The sequence below is a fragment of the Apostichopus japonicus genome, chromosome 16, assembly GCF_037975245.1.
Source record: "Apostichopus japonicus isolate 1M-3 chromosome 16, ASM3797524v1, whole genome shotgun sequence".
In the NCBI taxonomy this organism is placed as follows: domain Eukaryota; kingdom Metazoa; phylum Echinodermata; class Holothuroidea; order Aspidochirotida; family Stichopodidae; genus Apostichopus; species Apostichopus japonicus.
Window position 1 is genome coordinate 25,237,273 of NC_092576.1, and position 27,383 is coordinate 25,264,655.

The window sequence follows — 27,383 nt, forward strand, 5'->3', positions numbered from 1 at the left end:
AATACTTGGAACAAATTAAAAGGTCTGTTTGCTTTGAAGTACAAACAAATGATGATTACTTAATCTTCTGAATCGCTATATTTTCACTGTCGCCAAAAAAGTCTTCACAATCATTATCTAGAAACAGTTCTTGCACATCGTCACGCATAAAAATCTCGAGCCACCTCAGCTCTAGTGATTCTGTCCATTCATTGTCAAAAATGTTTCCAGCTTCAAAACTACTTACGATCGCTGAGCGCCATTCTCTAGCAATGAAGTTTGATCTAATAATGTTTAGCTTAAGAATCTGCTGGCATGGTGGTAGCATGGACATATCAATGATCTTGTTCTGCTTTTTAAATTTGGGATCAAAGATTGTATATCTGGCTTCATTAACATATTTACCCTTTAGGATATATAGCAATGCCACATATTCCTCAAGATCTGATGGTGAAAGAGTTGTATTAGATAACAACACAGGCACATATCGCAAGGTCTTCAGAATGAGCGACATTGACCTAACACCAGCACAGAAGACATCACTTATTGGCTTTCACGCTTTCACAGACAACGACTTCAACTCTTCCTTCTTTGAAAAGCAAAACAAACCTGCTGGAAGCTGCTGGAATGTAAGCCCGAATTCCTCGATACTTTATCCAATCTTGGGGTATCTTCTGTTTTGAATGTGGAATTAGGGCTTTAACCCAAGGTACGCCTCCGCCCAGAGAGAATCCCCCTTCTATGGGGTTGCGTTCAGGATTTGGGCTTTTTACCCAAGATATTCTTATTCCTTATGAATTCTAGTTCAGAAAAAACACATGAGATAAATCCTACTTCCAGGTGATATCTAGCTCATTCATAGCCTGGCTTATAACTATATTAAATCACTAATTTCATTTTCCTTAGAACTGGAACCAATACTACATGCACTTGTGCGTTGTAAGATGTAATAGGGTGACGGTAACCAGCCAGAAGTTCACTCCGAAGTTTAAGGGGAAAAGTCAATGTGTTAATTGTGTGTGTGTGTCCAAAACTCTTCCCAATCTGAAACTTGGTCAGAGGGTGCTCTTTGGTGGACTTTGTGTTAAGCTGTTGCCATGGATATGGCAAAATTAAGAAAGAAATGTTTGCTTTGACTTGCAAACTCCACGGGTATTCGGACGCTCAAATCTGAATAAAAAATATAGTTGTAACATAGGTTGAGCCAAATTGTCAAATTGTTGTGTTAGATATACAAAGTTTAGGTTGGTTTAATTTTTCAAATACCTGTATTTCAAGAAAAAATGAGATGAAAAAAAAACATGGCTTGATTTATCATAGGATATCATTATTAATATACTTTAGTTTCAGTTTCAAAAACAGTAATATGAATTTAAAAATGGGATCAGATTTTCTTGCCTTCACCCTTTGCTTTTCAAGTGAAAAATAATTCATAAACTATTACTGCTTATCTTGTTTATTGTTTTCACTATTTCTTCATTGCAGATTGGAACCAATTTGACTGAGTTCCTGTCTAAGGTTAGCCAGACGCAACTATTTATTGTAATCATAGGAGAGAAGAGAAGAAACCCAGAACAACAGTTTTTGATACTAGAAAGGATAGCTATACCAGCTAGTTTTCTGATCAATGTAGTTGATCTATGTTTCAAAGTGCTTTGTGTATCGGACCTTTACCACCCTTGGGAGTCTGGTAACGTGTGGGATTCATTCAAGAGATATTTACGGGCTCGGGGAGGGGAAGGGGAGACTAAGGTTAACATAAAGTGTTTTGACCTTGAAGAATGTTGTATCATGCACTGCGGAAACTTGAAATGATATGTGAAACAGGGTGCTTACACGCCATGAAAAAACCTGGAAAGTCATGAATATTTCTATTTCATTTGCGGCATTGAAAATCATGATAAAGAGTCAACTAGCTTTAATGGTCATAGGAATGTAACATTTATGAAAAAATATATTGAATGTACTGTTTAATTTTTATTCTTTTTTGTCGTTAGGGCGATCTTTGCAATTCAATGTGCACCTTACATTACCTCTCCCATATCCAGTTAAGTTTAGTTAAAATTAAATGTATTAACAGATTTTTAGGAGTGTATATACAACACTATATTCAACAACATAAACAAGAGTATTTGTTAGAGCAACCTTCCACTAACTATGGGAATGATATTTAACGCGAGACATGATGATGTTAACTTCCTTTAATAATGAAGACAAGAGCATTCATGTAATACACAGTGAAGAAAATCTCTAGTAGAGTTTATTGTCAATTACACGTCTGTTATTGAACTGGCCAGAGTATAAACTATAAATTGACTAGTTGTAGAATTACGTTCAAGAAAGTGTTCAAGTTTTTGTTTCGGTCTTCAATGTTTCCCTGAGCTATGTAATTATGTACTATTTATATTGGACTGAAAATGTCTCCTTATTTGCCCTTGAATCGTCAAATTTTTTGTGTAGACATTTCTCTGGTCTGTCGAGACTGTATAGTTTCAATGTCAGTCTCGTTCTCTCCACAATTGTCTTCTTAGTTCACGTGAGACTTACACAGTGTTACCATGAATAAAAAGTCGTTTCACACTTCCTGCACAGTTCAAACACATGCCAAATTAAGTAAATATAAAGTAGCTCTACCACGTCACTCAGTTTTACGTAGAGTACAGCTAGGACTAGGGTTTCACTGTGCAAATCGGGGGGGGGGGGGGCGTTTTGATTCCAGTCCTAATTTAATACAACCTTAGCTACCATATATTATATACTTATTGCTGAACATAGTCAATAACGACAATTAATAAGGTTGTTCTGTGTTTCCTAAAAGCACATATCCCCAAACTTCAAAGTGTACAAGATCAAAAATAACAACTTGTATAAATAAATAACTTTGAAACTTTCCTACGATAATTTCCCTAGCTTTTTATGTGATAAGGCACTACCTGTAATAGTGAATATTATTTTCTTTTATGTAATCGTGTACATATATAATGGAAGCACACAACGTGCGGTGTGTAATAAATGGTTTATTTCGATTTCCAATATATACGTGTAATTGGTTGCTGTTTATAGCACACAAGTCTGGAACCATTGCAGTTGATGTACTATATGCCACGCCACGACTGAATGAATAATTATAACAGAACTTCTATGCGATTGTCTCAGTTACCCTGGGCGATGAATTCCAGTGCTTGGTTTGTTTATCTAATCGATTTAGAAATAATACCTACATGAAATTTTTGTTCGCTACCGTCACACATCGTTGACTATGGCAAACTGCGTACACAATGAAGGAACCGGTCGTGGCTAGCAGGATTGTATTAACATTGCCAGTTCTCAAAAGTATTTATCTTACAGTATAGACTGAAAGAGGAAGTTCAAATAACTATGACGAGTAGAGTTGAAGATTGAATTTAATCAGAATTAGTCTTTAAGGACAAATTTTAAATTAACATTTCTGAAAACCTATATTTTTCCCGCCGTCTACTATTCAAGCTATTTATACATATAACAGAACTAGGCACTGGATTACGAAACAGATGTAGATCAAAACAGTGGGATATCTGATCGAAACAGGGTGTTGGTGGATTTTGGCCAATCATTTTTACCTTATATACCTGAAAACGTAACTTAAGCCATACTGAACCATGTATTTACAATCGCTTAAACCAGTTGACCAGAAGAGTGGTACGTCCGCATTTTCCAATTTACAATTATATGCCTAAATTTATGATTGCTATGCAGTTATGCCAAAGTGTTGCTTAAAGGAATGCTGTATTGCCCCTAAATATGCCAGATTTTCACTTTGCTCAAAATTCTTAAAGTATGTTTGCTACTACCCTGGAGGAAAATTACTTTACTGGAACATTCAATCATCTCGAGTCATCATTTATAATGGATGAGAAAATATGAAGGGTTATTACATTCAGAAAGTACTTCTTGAAATTTTCTAACAATTAAAGTGGCCAGAGTTTAGGGCCTATACAGACTACCTTTAAACTTGTAAATGTTTAACTTGTCCAGAGTGACCTTAACTTTACTTAACCTTCTGTGGACAGCCTGTACAATTAGAACAGCTTGAGAATGTACCTGTTTCCCCAATCTAGTTACAGGAATGCTATGGAGACTTGTTCTTAAGTATACAGGACAATGACGCTTTGATATCATGTTGAATATTCCTTGTTACATCAAGGTGTTACATTCCTTGTTACATCAACGTTGGTAGTCTTTCAATAAAACCTAGACATAATCTGTTGTCTGGTTGAGATAAGATAAGAGATAAGAAAATGCTTGATCAATGAGATATCATGTTTTTGCCCCCCCCCCCCCATAAAAAACACACAATTATATGGGCTGCATAATTGGTAGTTCTAGCTGAAGTACCACTAAAATTGAATTACAACTCTATATCAGTGTTTGAAATGGAATATTCCCATTATTGTCCATATTTCATGGCCACTATTGTGAAACGGCCTGGGCAAACCACAGGCATAGTGTGTATCCTAAACTGTAAGTCACATGAATTACCTCAGATGCCACTAATATTTGCTGCATCGACTTGGACGAGTTGAGAAGCCCTAGATAGCAACACCTTTTTTTTCAAATGTTGGTATGCAAGAGTTCCATTTTCAGCCAGTCTGAAAGACTGACTTTGTCTTCGTAAAATCCTTCTCTGTTTTAATTTTGTGAAACAACTTAGATAGCTCTCATCTCTTAAAATATCGGCAATTTGTCTCACGTTTTCTGCTAACTTTTTCATGTTTAGTTGTTGCAAAGCACGATCGATCAACTGTCTGCTGAATATACGGAAGCCGAATGCAACAAATTTGCTAATAATACGGATACTGCCAGTCCATCACTAATTACATTTTTGCTGCTCTAACATACCTGCTAGTGCGGACATTGTGTTCAAGTGGACACAATTTACAACAAAATATACGACAGTCAAATAATGTCCCCCTTTGTTTAACAATAGCATATACAAATAGCATATACAAATGTACCGGTAAATCCAGTATAAATTGTCCTAGGTGGACTAGGACAGTATGTACTGAAGATGGGATATATGCGACAGTTTGTACCGCTACACCGGCACCGGACCACGGCGAAATAAAATAACGTATTCGTGCGTGTTATGGAATTCAAGCTGTGAAGTGCATATGTATGAAATATTTTACTACGTGAAAGGCGGAAGAAAAAGGAGTAAGATAAGTACATGGTCACTGGTGAATACACAACTGGCTTTTGTATTGATTTCTACTAAGGGTTGCGAGGCTTAACAAAGAACAAAATCACGATTGACTGGTTCTTGCATAGTTTCAATCAGTTCTCACCATTTGCAATGATCGGGTAAAGGTGGACTTGTAATTTAAGTCTTAAACTGTTTGTTGTGTTGTCAAAGAAATTATTAAATCACTGTTGGAGGTGATACCTGCTGCATTTTATGATATTTATATCTTATCATAGGAAACCGTTCCGTAATCGTAATTCGTAGCAATATTCGAAGAGAATGTTAACATGCCCGAAAAAAAATGGTAGATTCCATATGCGTCATAAGACTGAGCAATTCAAAACGTAACCATTATTTAAAAAAAAAATTGTCACACGCAATTGCACAGCAACACTTATTTGCATATTATCAGTAGCGAATCATTACCTTATACGGCCATACTATTTTTCGTAGTGCTCAGAATATAAAGCGTTGTAGGTTAAAAGGAAACGTGTTAAGCGGAAGGCAGTAAGGGTGAGAACTACTTGTATGAAATTGTCTAGTAACCTCGTTTGATCACATATACAATTCCTAAGTTATATATACGCCAACAAACTTCATAAGTTTCTAAAGTTTGGAAAAGTTTTGGAAGCTTTGTGAGCCTATTTGTTAACTTTCGCCGTGCTTTGCCTAGATATATAATTTGTTAACACTTTGACAAACGTTTTATTATTCCTTCTGGATATGTAAGTATTTGAGACACTGTTAGGTGTAATTTAAAACAGAACGACCACGGAAATTCAGCAGAATGTCTTTATGAGCCGATGCAATTAGTTTAGATGCTGTGGTTGGTGAATGTATTAAAGACATTATTGAAAACGGATTAAATGAATTTTATGTTCCGATTGAAATTCGTCAACGTCAGTTGGATTGTAACAAACTTCGGTATTTCACATACACCTACTCGTTTTAAAATACAATACCTGGATTTTTTTTATGTCCGTGGATCAACGAGATTGGAAAGAAAAAGCAAATTTATCCAGTGTCTTATAACTGTTATCAAAGGATACTCTGACAAGTTACATCAGTGAAGGTAATTTCCTCTATTTTCGTTAATCTTATTTTTTCTAGGGCTTTGCATATCACGATTATCATAAAAGTCCCCACGAAAGATATCAATGAGGTTAACAAACCATGAAAAATGTTCGAAGAAATAACAATTTTTCATAAACATTAATATTCAGGTACAAAAACAGACATTTGCAAAAAAAAAATGTGCGATTTGTTATGAGCTGTCGTTTACGAACGTAGTTAATAAGGTGTTGATGTTTGGATGGTGGGGCGTAACCACTCAAGGAGTAAACTTTTATCAGTTTTTCACGTTCTTTCCCTAACTTTAGACTTCTTAAGCTGTTGAAATAAGAACATTATCAATCCAAACGTCTATGTTAATTCGTTTTAAAGCATACACGTGTTTGTAGGTTACACATGTTTTTTTTTATTTATCGGCTTGAAATTGTCTCCATATTGGTTGATATGGAATCAATTTTGCACCGGAAAGATACCGTTAATGTCCAATAATCGTACATTTCATAAATGAAAATGTTACATGTTGTTAAGTACAATCTATTCATTGCCGCTCTTCGTGTTTGAAATTAGTTTCATTAAAATAAATAATCTGATGGCAGTTTCTGGCACACTTAAAGACTAAAATATGACAATGATACATTGATAGGTTAAACCTCAATATCTTGGGGTTATAAAAGTTGAGTTATATTAAACCAGATAAAAAAACTTAGCATACAGTGAAGTAATCGATTGTGATGGCGCAAAGTATTTAAATTTATGTTTGACAATCATATTTCATTTTTTACTGAAATTTGATCAAACTTGAATATTAACAAAGCTTATGTCACCATCGTTGATTTTGTCAGATGCATCTATAAAACGTTTCGATAACGTTTAATGGTGGATTGAAACATGTATATGAATTAATATTCCACCCAAACCAAATTGGTATATTTAAGTATGAGATAATGTTCATGAACGGTATAACATGATACCCGAATTGTTATTATTTAAGCAATATCACCTTTTCTTATTTCCATTCCAAATAGTATGTATACACATGTCGATCCTGCATATTGGATCTTATATAGTGGAACATGTATAGCGGATCGTGTATAGTTAATCATGTATTGTAGATCATTTATAGTTGATCATATATTGGATAATGTATATTGGATCCTGCATATAGGATCCTACACGGTGAAAGCTACATAGTTGATTCTGTATAGTTGATCGTGTATAATGGTTCATTTAGGAGATTCAGCATAGTGATCATGTATGGAGGATCATACATAGTTGATCCTATATAGTACATCCTGTATATTGACTTATATATATATAATGTATCGTGCATATTGAATCATGCAATGTGAATTGCGTATATAATGGTTCGTGTATAGAGGATTGTGTATACTGAATCTTGCGTAGTGCATCCATCATAGTGATCACGCAAAGTAATCTAGATCTAGGATTTTGGATCATATATTTTCACAAAGTTTAAAGTGCATAATGGATCGTGTACAGTGGATCGCGTATAGTTATTACTACATAGAGGATCCTGTATAGTACATCAGGTATTGTGGATTGTAATAGCGGATCGTGCATATAAGATTGCATACATTGGATGCTGTAGAGTGGATCCGGTATAGCATCTGGTGTATGGTGGATCCACGTATACTATCACAACATCGGGCTAAACTATTGTTGTGTTCTCAGTGTGTTGCAAACTGTTATGATGTATGTTCCTTTAACCGAAAAGGTGTTGTAGCAAATGTTGAAGAAAAAACTTCGGATCTCTCAATACAACCTGATCCTGCTTCTGGTTTTCGTCTTAACACATGTCATTCACCTTCGACACTGAAAACCTGACAAATGTATTTATCACTGTTATCGATGCAGGTGCATTGAAGCAGGGCCGATTGCTTTTGTCATTTCGTAAAACGCGACCAGAATCTAATCTTTAAAAGATGATAAATTGTCCATATTTTAAATGTAATTTCTTTAGAAAACATTGTTCAAACCTTGACCAAAGTTTGACCTAGCGTATTCTTTAGATCCATATCTACCGATATTTGAGTCATATTAACTTGACATAATCTTTCACCTATCATCCACCCCACCCATATGGGTTATTGTCAATGTATCTGCAGATTTTACCAACACTGAACTATATTTTTGTTAGAAATCCACCAGCTCTAACGTTGGGTTATGTTAATTAACCCATACCTGGCTTAAAATGTTGTAAATGGAAGAGATTTAAGATTTATGGCATTAAAAAGTGTTAAAGACTGAACTTATTTTTCCAACAACATCAGAGCAAATGAAGACATTTTAGTGTGTCCCGTGTATACATTGTACCAAAACATGTTTAATTCACAGTTCTGCATATATTCCAAACAATACAGGGATAAAAAAAAAATAACTTAATCATCTGACAAGTCATTGGATACATCGAACGTCTAAGTAAACTTACAGGACAGTATTGACCATGTTCAAGCAAGGTGGAGACACAGTGAACTAATTAATATCATAATTCAGTTCAGTTAAAAACATTTTAAGCTAATTTTACCCATTCTTACCATATGCAATACTAAGGGAGAGACAATTTAAGGCTGTGTTTTTCTTCCGAAGCTTGCTTAATAATATCTTGCGATAGTAATGTAATTTTATAGGAACTGAATAACTATTGCTTACGTTGTCAGTGACGAACTGTTTAACTGACTCACTACCCACTCCAAAAGCTTTTTTGGAAAGAACAACTCGCAACAACACGAACAAAAATTGTAGTTGATAAAGATGGAGTTCATGTTTTCCAAATTATGATCTTGGACAGAGGAAATATGTTATATATAACTAGTAATTGGTACAAGATAATCCCGATCAATCCGCTAGTATAGTCCTTTCATTTTGCAATAAAATTAAATATCACATCATGAAATAATGATGTAATTGTTCATGTTGACACTGTGCTATGAACACGTATTCTCGTCCACAGAACCCAAGTAACGATTAAGATATAATTATCGACCTAATTTGAGGGAAATATCTTTTCCATGCCCTATTTGACATTTTCATAGTGACTCTAACTCACACAAAAATAACATAATTGTCATCATATTGAAAGATTATCATCATTAAATTCTCATAGCCACAGCTATTACCATTACCGTCACCGCCATTAGCATCAACACCAACATTATTAATTCATTTATATGCTAATGTGTCAAGTTTATAATTGTTTGATAGTTTATTGCCTTTTCATTTTTCAGACAAGATAAGAAGAAAAAACAGAATGGCTAATGCATCTCCCGCTACCGAAAATGTAACGGATAACACCAAAATGGGTAAGTTCTTTCTGCTTCCTGAAGAATAAATTGTCTATAGATTAGCTTAATCCACGAATCCATGGGGAGCAAGACATATTTTTACCATGTTCTATTTCATCGCTGCCTATAAGGAGAATAAGATACTTTAGTTCGTTGGTCTCGGTTGCCATACTACTGTAATATTGTGACGAGCCCGCTCCTCCGATAGTAAAACTATATCGGGACTCGCGATAGAAAGGTACTGGGATGTCTTGATGCCGTATTTACGCTTCTTCAGGAGATGTCTCGAACGGAAGAAAACAATGACTTCACACAAAAAACAATTTGACGAGATAGGATTTGATTTGATGATTCGGTATAATCTCTTCTCTGTCGATTCTCTTAACAAATAAAACTAAATTACAATGATTTGACTTGACTTGACTCCGTCAATTAAACAATTAGGAGTGATGAACTTTCGGCGGAGTGATAAATTTGCTGATCAAGTCATAAATTTGCTGACAGAGTGCTCAAATTTCTGACCTCCTTTTTCTTTTATACCTTACTTCTATAAAATCTCACTGCGCACAATCAGTAGGCAGCCAATAACCTGACCATCCTGTATTAACTTAATGATATAAAAATAAGTGCGCTGGCACTGATCTGCCCTGATTGGTTGGGAGTTTGGAAGTCCATCCCCTTTCTTATGGAAACTTCCATACCACGTGAGAGAACCTTCTCGAATGTTCCACAGACATAATGGAATCTATTTTGGGAAAAGGCCCTGTACCAAGATTCAATAAGATAGTTAAAAACGTCTCGTGGGAAAACTGAATCCATGACCTAGATAAATACATAAGAGGCCCTGTAAGGTATCTCGATGGAGCTTTTCGGTAACATCAAAGAGATGGTATCACTATTTCATAACATCCCCCTCAATCTTTTAAAATTTTTGGATACTCCAAAATTTTAACATCATACTGCTTTAACTTATCATTATCTCAAGAAGGTAGAGTACTGTAAGCACATTCACTAATATTCATTGACTTCAATAAATGGTCTTCATGTATCTCAAAGGTTAACATCTTGGTTACGAATTATTAAAAATGATCATATGGTATATACATTGACACTATCTCCATGATTTTGTGTACCTCTTCAATATTGATGACATCATATGATGTAATCCAAAAAATAAATAAAATATCATTAAGATATCTTAAAGTTACATGGACACAGCAAAATATGCAGTATCTCTTTCAAAATACATTTATGCATTTCATACATCAATAATACATTTATATCAAAAGTGAAATCATGCCGTGATTTTGGGAGAGATCAGAGAATACTAGACTTAGTTATCTTTTAACTGAACAGAACACCTTGGCGTTCCATTAAAAATTCGTACACTAAAAAAAGAACCTTAAATATATTACAAACTCATTTACAAAGTACCTCCTCTTTAATGAAGGCACAGTTTCAAAACTGCTTTGAAACCTTGTGAATCATATACATTCACCTCAAGAAAATCAACAAAATGTGACTCGATAGCATGGTGACCCTAGGTATGCACTCCGAAATGATAGTCTAGTAAAGTACCAAAGTACTAGATATTCGATACCATAAAAGAGACCCCGTAGACTATGACATCAACAAATCTTTCTTCAAATTTACATAATATATACTTAACATCTTGTTCTTTTAACTTCATGATGAAATTTACTTTTGCATGAATAATTGAGGAAAAGAAAATATATACATAACTTCCTCAAAAGATCTATACTTTCATTTGCTTCGATAACTGTTGCTGTAAGCAAAAGTTGCATATCACCAATGCTGTCTCTAAATAGCCTTCAATATATAACATAAATGATGCAATGTAAATATCCTTAAAATATTTCTCAATATATGAAAACCCATGTTGCTAATATTCCGGATATGTTCTAATTGCCGGGTAAACGTTTGAACGAATTCATAAGGAGAAATAAGGTATACTCATTACACATTTGTTATAAAAGATGAAACTAGGTCACTTGGTGGCGTTTTTAACAATAAAGCTTATATTGTTACACCATACAGTACAATGACTTCCACTTAATAGGTATGCAGGTAATTGCCATGACGCATTCCATTCATACAATCGTGGGTAAAACACCTGTTCATCTGAACTTAAAGCAATATGCAGTTATACATTCTAACCATATAATGTTTGCAACATCCTGCCTGGATTGCCTGTAATGTTCAATCCCTTTTCATGGAGAAAATTCATTATTTCCCCTGTGTTGGAATATTTTCCTACATCCCACCAAAAATCATGACTCTTAAAGCCTGTTGGAAAACATGGTGTCTGATAGGTGACCAGAACCTGTAATTCACCCAATTTGTATCGAGCACGTTGGACTTTCATGTCTCCTTGTGGAGCATTTGCAAAAACTTTCTTTTGCCTTAATATGCTATCTTTCATGGAAGGATATGGAATTGCTAATCCTTCATTATGTGCTCTATTCTCTAGAAAGGATGCAACATTCATTGGCTTAGTGGTCACAAGACACATGATGTGATCTGAAGTTACCCCTGGCAAAATGTTACCAAACTCATCATTTAACTCAATATGTGCATCTTTCATGACATTAACATTTTCTGCATTAGAAGTGTTACTACTCAAAACATTTCTCATTCGAGCAAGCTTTTCACTTGATGAACCCTTTGTTTTCAAGACATTTCGCAATTTCTGAATGTTAGTGATATTCTTAGTTTCAGAAGATGCTCTTACAAAACATGGTTTAAGCCTGTTATAATTGAATACATCACTAAGAATTTCTCCTTTGAGAGTGGCCAACAAATAATGAGTCCTGTCTAAAACTTGATGGATCACTAGTGGTCCACACCATTCTGCAGCAATTTTGCGAGAGTTCGCAGTCAAGGAGGAAGACGTTGGCTTATATAGATACACTAATTGACCCGTTGAATAAATTGCACCTTTGTCCAGTTTTGCACTTATCTTAACATTTTGAGCATCTTGTTGCTTCTTTTGCAAGACCAACATTACCCTTGACAAATGATCAAATCGTTTCTTTAACAATGCAGCATATTCTCCATGAGATTGTGATAATCCTGCCATTGGATTGAACGATAAATTTGTAAGATTTGGTGGCTTACGTCCAAATGCAAGTTCAAATGGGCTATAGTTACCCAACTGAGGAGAGGAAAATGTGTTATATGCATAGGCTGATGTTGGGACAAATCGTACCCAATCCGTACCAAACTGATTTAAGTTCACTTTGAGGAAATTTGAAAGAGTCTGAATGTGTCTTTCAACCTGTAAGCTTCCATGATTGCTTACACTGATGAACTTTTGTTCAATGCCTAAAGCCTTACTTAAGAGCTCCACTAATTTTCCTGTAAGAGAAGCTGCCGCATCACTTATAATACAAGACGGTGGACCAAAGGTTGTGACTACCCTCTGCAATAATGCTTCACATATTGTTTCAGCATCAAGAGTCTTAAGAGAAACACATACAACAAATCTAGTGATCTCATCACAAACAACCATCAAATGTTTAAATCCTGTAGCCGTTATAGGCATAGTCTTGAAATCCAGACTAAGTCTGTCAAAAGGACGATAAGAATCAGGAATGCGAGCATGATATTGTCTCAATTTGTCCGGTTTCTTACGGAATTCTTGACAACGGAGACATGCCTGAATATAATTACTGATGCGTTGAAACATATTGCGCAGATAGAAATGCTGTCTAATGGTCAAATATGTACGCATTACACCCTAATGATTACTACAAGTCATCATGATATCGAGATATTATTTGTTCTACCATAGTCTCAGGTACGACTAACTGAAGAGTCATCTTAGCATCATTAGTCTCATGCAAAAATATCCTGAATAACAAACTATTACATAACAAATAATCCTCTGCTTGAGAACGAACAGTTCTAGCATGCTTAACATTACTTGGAATAATGTCGTGTGCAAGAAAATCATAAATTGGTTTGTAGTAAGGACAAGTTTGTTGTTGAATTTGCAACTCTTTTACATCAAATGGCAGATCATAGTTTTTGATCAGCTTTCCTTGAATTGCCTTCATGACTTTATTCAATTCCTTTTGTTTTGGAATGTGCCCTGTAACCAAATGATCAATGTTTGTTATGACTGGCTTCGGCTGAGCAAATAATTCTGGTGGTGGTTCTCTGACTACCTCTTGCACTCTGTGTCTACTCTGATCCACTAATCTTGGCTCTGTAGGTTGAGAAACACTTGTAAAATTTGGCACAACTAATATGTCAGGACTACATGTATGTCTATTTTCACTAGGCATAGAAATAGTAGGCCTTTGAATGTATGTTTCTCTCTTATCAGTAGAAATAACTGGTGTAGTCCTCTTTTGTGACTCAGATTGTGGTCTCTGTGTAACATGATCATGTGTTGCCTTAGGAACGGATGTCCTTTCAACTCTATTTGTTGATTCTTTGGCTGGGGAATCCTGCTTGGACTCCTTTGTGACTTTATTCGGAAATAAATCTGGAACCTTGACTCCCATTGACCTTGCCATTGACCTTGTCATGATTGGATTAAATGTCTCCTTAGGTGGAGTTGAAAAATCCTCATAAGAACTGACCTCTTGAGCAACCTGATCTATTTCAGAGTGAAATTCCTGTGGTGCTCTAGACAAATAATCTGCCAAAACCAATTCTGAGCCTTTCTTATAACCAACCTGAAATGTATATTCTGACAATTTGAACAGAAGCTTACGTAAGCGTGAAGTTGCTGGTTCTTGTTTCGATTTAAACAATTCAACAATGGCTGAGTGATCAACATATGCCTCAAATTCTACATTTTGCAATAAATGTTTGAATGCTGTCACATTAATAAATAGACCCATCATTTCTAATTCAGTTACACTATACCTCTGACATGCTGGTGGTAATATCTTAGAGTAATATGCAATAATATTCTCTTTGCCATTAAGTCTTTGTGTCAGGTATGATCCTGTTGCTACTCGTGATGTGTCGCTATATAACACAAAACGACCATATTTCTGTGGCATATGCAATATAGGTGGATTACACAACAACTCTTTAATACTTTGAAATGCACACTGATGTTCCTCTGTCCATTTAAATACCTTTCTCTTACGACTCAACTGATGTAATGGTCTCAATAGTGCTTGAATATCTGGGAAAAATGAAGCCACATACTTAACTGCACCTACAAATCGTCTTACTGACTTAACATTGTGTGGTTTCGGTGTGTTCCTAATCGCTGCACATCTCTCATGTAAAGGTTGGATACAAGCCTCACCTTCTGGGGTTATTGAGAGCAAATGTCCCATATATCGGACTGAATTTTGGAAAATGCTACACTTTTTCGGAGAGATTTTCAATCCGTTGTCCATTAAAACCTTAAAAATTGCCTTTAGGTGTTGTTTGTGAGATCGTTTGTCTGCACTGTACACAATAATATCGTCATGATGAGCAATACAGAACTTATTTGAATTTGGGATCGTTGCCAAAATATCATTAATTTGCGACTGAAAGATCGCTGGAGATAAATTCAATCCCTGTGGCAAGCGTTTATAATAATAATGCTTTCCTCCATGAAATGATGCAATACCTGTATATTGTTGTGCATGAACACTAAGTGGCAGACAGAAGAATGCAGACTTTAAGTCAAGAACACCCAAAATTTTGGCTCCAGAGTACCCTATGGTACGGATAGTCTCATTCAGTAATGGAAATGGGTGATTGAGACGTTTTATCCTACTGTTCAAGTAGCGAAAATCTGTGACAACCCTTTTGTCTTTTGTTCCCTTCTTTGGAATGAGGAAAACCGGTGAGGTATAAGACTGATGTCCTACCGCTAAGATTCCTAATCGCACTAATTTGTCTAGCTCACTGGCGACAATGACTTTGTCCTCATCTGAAAGTCTATAGGGACGTATGTAAAATGGCTCGTCATTAGTAAGAGTAATATCAGCCTCATAATTTGGACAGTGAGATAATTCACCATAAAGAGAAAATGCATCTCTATGTGAGTCTAGAAATTCATATATGCTTTCTGTTTCTGAAGCATTCAGAATACTTTGTTCCAAATCAATGTTATCTCTCATGATTTCCTGTTCGGATTTGGAAACCAGGGGATCATCGGCTGTCAAATGTGGATAACGATGTAAATTATATCGTGTAATTTCATCACGATTCTCTTTAGAGTTAGAACTTGTTCGAAAAAGAGACGGTTTTTCGATGTCTCTCATGACATTGAGAAAATCTAGAGAATCAGTAGGTATGTCTTCTGTGACCGTAATGATATCTGCTAAATCTAAATGAGCCACTGTGCGAGAAGGATGCAGAAAAAATTTCCGATTACCCATGTTCCTTAGTAGAATCTTTGTTCTACCTTTATGCATTTTCACTAACATTCGTGAAGGACACATACGAGATATTAAAGGAAACGGTTTAATAACCACATCTGCATTTCGTGCATATAATGGAAGGCGTCCCTGTACAGTAATGTATCTTTGCTGACCTGGGTAAATAACAAATCTCTGCACTGGCCTAAGGAAGACTTTGGCTTGTTTTATTCTAAAACAATTTGTGGTAAAGTCCAAAGATCCATTCAATTCCTTCAGAGTCTGACTACCTAATATTAAGTCAATACCTGTCAGGTTTGCAGCAATTAAAGCAGAAAGCTGAAATTCATGACCCTGAATTTTGACCTGAAATGTTATCGTGCTATACGCATGAATAAACTGACCATTACCCAACTTTAGGTTTACTACATCAACTGAGACTGGTTGTATAGAGGATAAATACTTTGAATTTTGCACTGTAGAAGAAGAAATGATAGAGCGTGTCGCTCCACTATCAAACAACAATGAAATTCCTTTACCATCATGTAAAGTACCTCTTACAAAGTTACGTGTGTCCAGTTGAATATCCACATTACGGTCGTTCCCTGTATATCTAGAACTAGGAATATTACTATTCTTCCAAATATTATTTGCTTTACGTTTCGATCTTCCCTTACTTGGTACTTTGTCTGGAGTCACTGTATGATGAGTGCTATCATAAGTGCTCCCTACTGAAAATTCTGTGTTGGTACTTTCTTTACATTAGCCTCCATTTCATGGCTTATGCGAATTTGGCAATATTGTGCAAAATGACCTCGATTTTGACAGTAATGACATGTGATTGAAGGATTATAATATGGTAACCTTCTCCTGTTATCATTTCGACCTGTCCTAGGACCACGAGAATCACGAGAACTATATCTTTGCCTCATATCTTTTGGATTGTCTTGCGATTCTGACCTACGTGACTGATCAAACTTGGTTTCTAACTCCTGAATTTTATTACACAACTCGTGTATCTCAGAAGATGCAGAAATAGTAGGAGTCTGAACAGAAGACGCTTTGTCGTGCATTGCCATAAATAGTTCGGAAGAAACTGTGGGTTGACTTTGGATTTGTAAGTCAAAATAGCACTGTACTTTCATGACCAAATCTGCAATTGTTGCTTTTGGTGATGCAGACATTAACACTGCTGAGCGACATTGCATAGGCAGGGTCGAGATCAATTTATCTCTAATTTGGTCCTCGCCATAGCTTAATTGTGCTGCAGCTTTTGAAATTTTGGCCAAATGAGCCTGAGCTGTATCACCTGGCGTATAGCTTAATGCGTGAAATGCCTGTGATTTAGCGTAGGAAGAAGTCCCTGGACTGAAACGAGCAAGGAATTGCTTGCGCAGATCAGCAATAGTTGAAAAATTTTTGTTTTCAATCCAGAGTCTGGCCTGGCCTTTAAGTGTTCGCTTAAATATGCGACATATTTCATTAAATTCTTCCGCTACAGCCTCAGGGGTGGTTTGGGACGGCAATTTATGCACCTCTAAATAATCTTCAAATCCCAAATAATGAGCTTCGGCTAAATCTGCATCAATTACATCGCCCTGAAATCGTGATGGCAAAAAATCAGTGGGCCTATGTTTCTGCATAACAGAGGTCGAAGTTTCCTGTTCACTGACGGACATTATGCCGCATACAATTAGGCTAGTTATGAGTATACAACATGAGTATATACTAAATTGAACACACTATCGACCATAATTAAATACAAATAACAAATATGCAATACATGGACACGATTAAAATAACTTATCGGTACACTCTGATCTCAAATAGGGGTTGGGATACAAATTGGCATGATTTCACTCACCCTTAAGTTTAACTAAGAACTGGTAGTGGAACTGCAAACGATGATTGAAGTCCCTCGGCTAGTAGTAGTAGTAGTACAGTAGCGGCAGGTAGTAGCAGGTAGGCCTACATCTCGTAAGAACTTCAAATTCGTTCGCCGTTAACATCGGGTAGAGTCGAGGCTTAGATCGCGAAAATGTTCAGTTCTGATGTTTTGAGCTGTAGTATGACTAACTACGTACTAGTTGCGCGAATGTTCAAACGCGAACTGCATGCTGGGTTGATTAACGTTAGTGTACGATCAGTGGTTCCTGCATCCGGTGTACAGACTTAGGCTAGTATAGGCGGACTTCCCTCGTAGAGTGTGTATGTTAGGCTAGGTCGTGAACATGCGTTGTGTTCCTCGTTAGGTCTTCGGGCCAAAAAAAAATCACCTGTTCGTTATTGAACGTAACGAACGAAAGTTGTGAAAAGTTCCGTTACCGTTTTGTTCCTGAAGAAAGCAACCGATCTCCACCATGTAATATTGTGACGAGCCCGCTCCTCCGATAGTAAAACTATATCGGGACTCGCGATAGAAAGGTACTGGGATGTCTTGATGCCGTATTTACGCTTCTTCAGGAGATGTCTCGAACGGAAGAAAACAATGACTTCACACAAAAAACAATTTGACGAGATAGGATTTGATTTGATGATTCGGTATAATCTCTTCTCTGTCGATTCTCTTAACAAATAAAACTAAATTACAATGATTTGACTTGACTTGACTCCGTCAATTAAACAATTAGGATTGATGAACTTTCGGCGGAGTGATAAATTTGCTGATCAAGTCATAAATTTGCTGACAGAGTGCTCAAATTTCTGACCTCCTTTTTCTTTTATACCTTACTTCTATAAAATCTCACTGCGCACAATCAGTAGGCAGCCAATAACCTGACCATCCTGTATTAACTTAATGATATAAAAATAAGTGCGCTGGCACTGATCTGCCCTGATTGGTTGGGAGTTTGGAAGTCCATCCCCTTTCTTATGGAAACTTCCATACCACGTGAGAGAACCTTCTCGAATGTTCCACAGACATAATGGAATCTATTTTGGGAAAAGGCCCTGTACCAAGATTCAATAAGATAGTTAAAAACTTCTCGTGGGAAAACTGAATCCATGACCTAGATAAATACATAAGAGGCCCTGTAAGGTATCTCGATGGAGCTTTTCGGTAACATCAAAGAGATGGTATCACTATTTCATAACACTACGGTTGCAACTATTACAATGGTTTCGGTTCAAATATATCAGTAGCGATTCTCGGGGGTAACACATGGTGGGGTGACCGAGTGTGATCAGAACTCTAATACTTTTGAAGGAGTAAAACTCAACATGTATATTTTTGGATGTTCATGTGGTTTACATTTGATTTTTTTTTTATCAAAATCTCCTTCAAATCGGATGTTGATAGGAAGGTGCACAGTGATGAGAACCTGTGTCTGCAGACCCAAAACGAAAGATTTAAAATTAAGTTGAAGGTGATTTCTGCCCTAACTTCAAGCCATTATATTGAATTGATGTACAATATTAATATGTGAACGTCAATTTACAACAATATATGTGGTAACCATAGTAACCGAGGTAAAAGTAAAAGGGTTCAAAGGACAAATCAATATTTTTTGAATAATTATGTGTCAAAAGTGCTCCTTTCAAACTACTCAAACTTGATAGGAATGTGCATCACGATGGGGACTCTCACAACGAAACGATCAGGTCATTTTGCTGTCACACCAAGGTGTAATATTGAATAGACATGCAACCTTACACTTGTAATAGTAAATATATATATATATATCAAACTATGTGGTTACTTTGGGCATTGTTAAAATGTTTCAAATGAAAGAATTTGGTGTATTGATAGCATCAATACGAATGGTATAGGTAAAATGTATCAAACAGGGACCTTCTCTGCAAGAGCTCCATGGGAAAACGTTGAATTTAAATGAAACTGTCACAGATGTGATTGGGTATGCCATGTACTCTTAGATATGTCGTGACCATGTAAACCGAGTTGAAAGATCAATGAAAGGTCAACAATGAATGTGAAATTAAGCAAACAGGGACATGAATTTAATTGAAACTCTCACAGATGCATTGGGTATGTCATGTACTATCAGATATGTCTTTACCATGTTAACTGAGTTGAAAGATCAATTAAAGGTCAAAGTGAATGTGAAATTAAGAAACATGGACTTTTTGCCACAGCTCCATATGAGAGCATTGAATTGACTTACAGCTTTCACCGGTTTATTGTGTGTATTAAGTACTATCAAATTATGTTGTTGCCATGGTAACTGACTTGGAACACCAACTAAAGTTCAAAGTTACTTAGAGGAATTGTCAATTTAAGCAAACGCGATTTTTTGTTACAACTTCATATGAAGCCATCATGAATTGACTTAAGAGTTTCACGGCTGGGTGGACTTGTCGAAATAACTTAAGTACATACCACTCTAAGAAATAAATGACTAAATTCTTCAACATTGAAATGAAGGCGGTATACTCTCATATCATTCTTTATACTCAAAAGAAAGAAGACTATTACACTCGTGCGCCAGCACAAGCCCGTGTGTTTCCTTTTTTAGGTTCCTTGCTTTTTGCAGGAACCTATGCATCCAACTTGGCATGTGTGTGTGTGTATGTGACGCTTGGCTTGTGTACACGATATCTCAATAAGGAAATGATGTCCAAACTGGTGGGTGAATAGCATTAGCCCATAGTGAGAGGAAGATCCCTATTGTTTTTGGTGCCCGCAAAGGTCTTCAGAGGTCAGTTAGGGTCAAAAATGCCAAATATTAAAAATGCAACAAGTCCCAGTGGAAAAATCTGATGCAGTTAATATTTTGAGACAAGCTGTAAATAGGGTAAGGGATCATTTTCAAACATAATGTTTATGTGATCCAAGGTTAACAAATGTCAATTAGGGGTCGAAAACTAGTTTTGTTTGCAATAACTTGAGAACCAATGACGTTCAAGGTTGGGAGTTACGCTATTGTAATCCAGTAGTCGACCTACATCTAGGTGACCTTTGACCTCAAGTTGACCTCCGGTGACCTGTATTAGTTTATTTGGTTATTTGAATTTTCGTGGCCATAATCGGATCTCAAAGGTACCTTCCGATCAAAATTGTCAGTATGTTGACCCCTGTGCGATCTTCGTGTGCGAAGATATCAGAGGTCAAGGTTTTTATTTTTTAATAAGTAAGGTTCGAATGGTCGTACAGTACTGACTTGTCATGTTGCTTTTTGGAATCAGCATGTCAAACTACATCTGACCGTCAGGTCAAAGGTCAAATTTTGAAAAATATGCTCATTTTAAGGGATACGGTGCAAAACAATAAAAAGTTGTCAATATTTTGATATATGATAGAGCTCTTTGTGCACAATAGAGAAAACCAACTCCCGCTACAATCGCACACCCGGTTTTCAAGTTATGAGGGGCCAAAAGTTGGTTTTGATACCTTTTTAGCAATAACATTGTATGTGTTCATTAGAGCAAATAACAAATTTAGGACAGATTTAATATCATCGAGGGAAACATTTTCGATGAAAACCACAAGGTCATCCAAGGTCATTCAAGGTTGCCTATGTGCAAAACACTAGGTACTTGTGCTAATATTTGTAACAACTTCTAGTCACGAAGTCTAACATGGCTGATATATTGGGACAAGTTGTGAATGAAGTAGGGGCACATTTTCCAAATTGTGATGTGATCCAAGGTCACCAAAGGTCAATTATGAGTCAAAATGTGTTTTTTTTGGGGCAATAATTTGTGAAACTACTATTGACAGGGGCTGACATGGTTGGTATTTGTGGACTAGTTGTGAATGGGGTAAGGGATCGTTTCCAAACATAACAGTCATGTGATCCAAGGTCAACAAAGGTCAATTAGTGGTCAAAAACTAGAATTTTTGCAATAACTTGAGAACTAAATGTCCATCAAAGTTGGGAGTTACGCTCTTGTAATCCAATAGTCGACCTGCATTTGGGTGCCTTTTGACCTCAGGTTGACCTCTGGTGACCTGTATTAGCTTCTTTTAAGTTGATTATTTGAATTTTCGTGGTCATATTCCGATCTCAATTGTCCATAAGTTGACTCCTCTGCAACCTTTGTGTGGTATCTTATTAGAGATCAATGTTTTGTTGGTTTATAAAAAGTCTTAATAAGTACAGATAGGGTATTCTGTAACAAGAGCCAACTCTTGCTCATATCAGACACCTGGTCCTCAACAGGCTTTCAAAAGGACCAACGGTTGATTTGTGATTTTTTGTCAATAATATGGTGTGTGTACATCGGACCACATAACTATTTTAGGACAGTGCTGCTCCCTTAATATTCCTTACAATCAAGGAACCATAGTGCCCTTGGTCTCTTGTTTTCAATAAAGAACAATTTTTTAATCATACTGAGTCAAGGCCGTTCATGTTTCGTAAATTTCTCTTTACAGATTTTGGCAGGTTTAAGGTACGCCTAGCTGAGCTCCTCACAACTGAAATCATACTCAAACTTGCAACGTTCTTCATGTTTCCTCCTGCTAAGATTGATGAGTTACGACATACGAAAAGCAGCCCCGGGCTACTCATGGTCTACTTAATGGAAGAAAGGGGTCAGATAAAGCCTAATGACATCTCACCCTTGTTAACTGCTCTTGATAAGTTGGAACTTCATGGTTTACTAAGCACCCTGCATCGTATTTTCCAAGGATCCGAAGGTAAGGTGTAGTGCGATATATATCTGACTAAAGACTGACACATATACGACCAAATAAATGACGGAATACAACGCCTGCATACAGGGTAAAACGTAGGCTAGTCTGTTATTAAACTACGTTAATGTGTTAACAACTAAATATCTGAGACTAATTACCAAGTCATTGTCAAATACAACCCAAACAAAACGACTGCTGTAAGTTAGCCTGTGTAAATATCACAGCAGTTCATAAGTTGAAAACATGTTAAACTGATTTATTAGGACTATAAGTAAAATGTTTGTAAGCTAAATGTAAGCTATATATCAAGTATATTAATCAGATTTTTGCGCATGCCACGTTTTCTCAGTGATAATATGACGTCATGTTAGTGGTTACAGGCTACAGTTCATTTGTCGTTGTCATCATTATAATTGTTATTATAATTATTAAGATTATTATTTTGTTGTTGTTATTATTATTATTAACCAGTTTCAAGTAAGTATCATAAAACATAACAAAAAATAAAACACTGTTATTAAAGCTATATGTTTCTATTATTTTGAGAACAGATAAGACCTGCCAGTTTGTGCAATACCTCAAGACATCTTACAAACAACTTTATAGCAAGATCAATCCAATACCTTACATCCGCGAAAAGGTGTTTCGTGTGAATGACATATTTGTAGAAGGTGGTATTGAAATACACAGAAGAGACAATAAAGGAAGCGAACGTTTGTTGGAAGGAAATAGAATGGAAGCAGTAAAACTGAACTCATACCGCGATGTATTTAACGATGACATAATATCTTCAAGGCGAATACTGTTAGAAGGCGATCCTGGTTATGGTAAAACAACGTTTACATTACAAGCTGCTTATGACTGGTGCACTGCATCTGATTCATCGCCATTGAAAGATGTAGCTATCTTTATCTTGCTTCCACTAAGACTCCTCGGCGGTATATTGTCGATTTGTCTCGCAATCAAACTGATTCTGATGCCAGGTGAATCCAATCTAACAGAGGAAGACATTATGGAAATTTTGAGAAACAGCCCGGGCGCAGTGCTGGTTTTTGATGGGTATGATGAATATCCGGACAAAGATAATATTGAGATATCACAAGTTATGAAAATCATCGCTGGTAATATGTTTGCGAACTTTAAGGTAATAACATGTACGAGGTCATCCTATATACCTGATAATCTGGATGTAGAGACGGTCAATGTTCGTTTGACCGGTTTCAATGATACTGCAAGGAATGACTATATCAGTAGAGCTGTTGCTGTTAACGATAATCAAGCGGCTAGGAGAATCAATGATCTTCTCACTAGCAGTCCTGTGCTCAGCGACATTTGTCAAGTACCTCTCTTCTGTGTGATGTTTGTGCATATCTCTTACGGGTCAGAAAGCATTTTATCATTCACTTCTGTAACCAGTTTTTTTCGGCACATTCTAACGTGCTTTTATGAGCATATGTGGAACAAGATGGGTCACGCTAGAAAACGAAAAGACTGTTATATCATTCCAAATCATCCAAGGCTTAACAAACTATTATTTGAAGCACTTACTGGAAAGAATCAGCAGATTGTTTGGCAGAAAGACATGTTCAAGACCAATGTTGGCGATGGATGTTACAATGAACTTATCTCAATAGGTATCCTACTTGAAGAAGACATTCTCAAGATAAATGATACACCGGGGATGGCGGCGGTTTCTGTTATCCAGCGGACGACTGTTGTCAGATTTTATCACAAACTATTTGCTGAATGGTACGCAGCCAACTATCTTTCAACGTGTGCAGGGAGCATGGAGCGCAGAGCTCCTTGGCTCCAGAAAGAGTTCGAGAAAATAAACCCTGTTGATCTCCAGTTTGTCTTTAGATTTGCTTGTGGACTCAATAAGAAAGCTTTTTCAAGAATCATCAATTATCTGAAAGGAATTGAGGACGGGCAATCTTTTGCAATAGTATGTTTCCCTGAACAAGTTAGTGAGCCTGATGATGAAGTGGCCATAGTAAAAGATTTATTAACAGGAGGCGTTACCATCAGATCCACTGATAGTAGATTCCTTCAAAGGTCAACAATACAGATTCTTGACATTGCAGCGAAAAGCAACGTAAGTATTTCATATTACTATTGTCGCATGATTACCAATATTATACTTTACAACCCTGGCATGGTTGAATTTCCACCACATCCAACCGAAATAAAGAACAGTATCCGTGTGACCCACATTCAGTTAAAAAAGTATTTATATGAGGATATTGATACTAATGATAGTTTCTCTTGTATGGTCACGAATATATCATGTTTCATCAACCTGACCCCCAATTAAAAAAAAATTATAATAAAAATAAGGCGCTTATTCCTCAGCCGTGCATCTTCAGTCGGGAGAAACTGTACAGTCATGTTTTTTGACATTCAGCCACGGTACAACTGGACAGCTACTGTACAATGGATGCCCCCATCCTCTTTGGCAACCGCACACAAAGTATTTATGAAAGGAAATGTCTGGTGGAAAATTTTGATACATTGTCCTTGTCTATAGTTATAATTTTTCTCTTTCTAACCATGTAAAAATTGTCCCCATTTGACGTTTTCTTTTTGTAGAAATCTGGTTTTCAAATTCACCAGTTTCTCACCAAAAGTACCGTTTGTTCGAACGCATCAATATGGTGATTGACGTAGTGCTTGCAGATAGGCAAAACAGGCGACTTGAAGATAGCACTCCCATTTCCGCAACAAGTACACTCTCACGTGTAAGCACATGTGATTCCCAATATATATAACGTACATACTCGCGAACGTATATCCTACGATGCCCAGTTGGTGTACTTGTATAGCGTTGCACATAGTACACTCACACTCAAACCACAGTTCATAAACTGTTCTTCGAAATCGCTGAAAAAAATTCACGGATCAAATTAACAGTAAAAGGAAACTTGAAAAGTAATCGTAGCACCAAAAGATGAAACTTGGCGGAATCGATGTCAGAGCAGAATATAGCACCGAGAAGCTTAGGCTTCGCAGAACTGTCCGATTGTCAACGTTAGAGTATAGCCAACATGCGAACATTCTTCGCGTAGGAGCTGGATAGCGCGATTTATAGCCTAAACAACTAAGAAATTTCACCGGAAATTTATCTGTATACAAACGCGGTTTTTGTTGTGATTACCGTAGAGGTACTGTACGGAGGGTGGGTTATGTCGCAATCTGCATTAGCATAGCTGACGTCACGTTATGTACTGTTCAAATCATATTTGAAATTATCTATCCTTAACGATTAAAAAATCGTTTCTCTGTCAAACGCAACATTAGCGTTCTCATACTTTGACAACATGTTTGGAAAACTATTTATCATTTTTTAAGGTAACTTCTTTGGGCCACCAGACAATCCTTTTAACAAAGTCATGCGCTAGCCTGATATTTACACAAAACGAATGCATAGTCTACAGCATTGTTAAGAACGCAGGATTCTGCGTCTTGGACGCAATGCTTTGACTAGGGACGCAAAATCTTCAAATTGCTTGCCTCCAGCGGACGCAAACTTTTTTTTTGAGAAACAAACCCCAAGTTTACACACTCACAATTAGGTCAACGGAAAACATAACAAAATACATTTTTGAATGAACATCTTTCATTATTTCTTTTATAGTAAAACCACAATTTCTTCTGACAAGAGCCCAAAGTTCTCCACTCTTACAGATCATTGAATTTGTTTGAAAATAAATATATCATAACAATCAACCGCAAGTTACAGGGTTAACAACACCCCATTTTGGAGATTTTCATGCTAAAAATAGACAATGATGCTTTTCCAAAATTTCCGTGATTTGATTGGTTAATAGTCCCGATCCATTATCTGTGAATATTCTTGCATCTGTGTAGTGCTCAATGAACATGGAGTATGTTGTTTAACAACAATTACTTGCAAAGTTACTTTCCCCTGTATAGAGATAGTGAAGTTTGCAGTATAGGTTATCATGTGTGTGTGCACTCCAATATCATAACGTTAGGCCTTGTCACTTTCAGTACGTATACCTTTTGACAACGAAGATGCACTTGCATTGTTTCTGAGACTGTCACGTAATATTTAAATCATTGTTTTGATCAGAAAATGTTAATGAGTGGAGACAATCTATGAATTTTGTGGGAAGCTAACATCTCTGATCCTGAACAGGATATTTCAGCTCACAGTATATTTCTTCTCTCTGCATTAAGAGTTGCTCATGTAAAATGTGCACTCTTACCATTAGTAGCTTCTGTTGCAAACATTTTAGCAGTCCAATTAACCACGTGCTTCAGTAAATGTATTTTGGCGCAACATTCGTGTGTAAACTACTGTACTTTAGAACTTTGAACTGATTTTTTTTAAATCTACATTGCGTAAAAAGCTATTCACATAGACCTACTGTAATTTTCGTATAGATAATTGCTTGCAAAGAGCCCATGATAAATTTTGGATTATATTTTAAGGATTTGCGATTGTGTAGTTGAAAATGAAGCTCAAACAGGCATGTACACAGTAGTACAGTGAACTGGAATTGGAATCGCTGCAAGATCAAAGCACGGAGCTACTACGGAGTTGGCGAGTAGGGAAGTACAAGGGCGGATGAAGGAGGGGGGGCTGGGGGGAAAATTGGTTGAAACGGCAGGGAGGTCGAAAGGAGGGGCGGGTGAACGTTACACTATTGTGTAGCATTTTATTTCATTTTCTTTTGTGCGTGCTTTGCTAATTAAGTATTAATAGTTTTCAAAATGTTGGATCTCATTTTAGTATTCTTCATATTCGATCTAGTTCATATCTTAAAATATTATCAGTATCGAGAGACAACAAGTATCGATTAGTTAATAGTATTGGATTAATACATATTTTAATATAATGAAATAATTAT

The 27,383-nt window shown here is 36.4% G+C and overlaps 1 protein-coding gene across 10 annotated transcripts in view; it reads left to right on the forward strand.

The window, feature by feature from the left end:
* LOC139982453 (uncharacterized) overlaps positions 1-27,383 on the forward strand; it is a 564,762-nt gene that overhangs the window by 134,463 nt on the left and 402,916 nt on the right. For 2 of the 10 annotated variants that reach the window (XM_071995337.1, XM_071995340.1), the window contains exons 1-4: positions 5,633-6,272; positions 9,517-9,591; positions 22,249-22,512; positions 23,061-24,604. The exons of 4 other annotated variants lie outside the window; for them this stretch is intronic. In XM_071995337.1, coding sequence (XP_071851438.1) covers positions 9,540-9,591; positions 22,249-22,512; positions 23,061-24,604 — 1,860 coding nt within the window. In that variant the 5' untranslated portion in view covers positions 5,633-6,272; positions 9,517-9,539. Of the gene's footprint in view, positions 1-5,628; positions 6,273-9,516; positions 9,592-22,248; positions 22,513-23,060; positions 24,605-27,383 lie in introns of those variants that run through there. 4 more of the 10 variants (XM_071995341.1, XM_071995342.1, XM_071995339.1 and 1 more) reach the window with 4 other exon arrangements.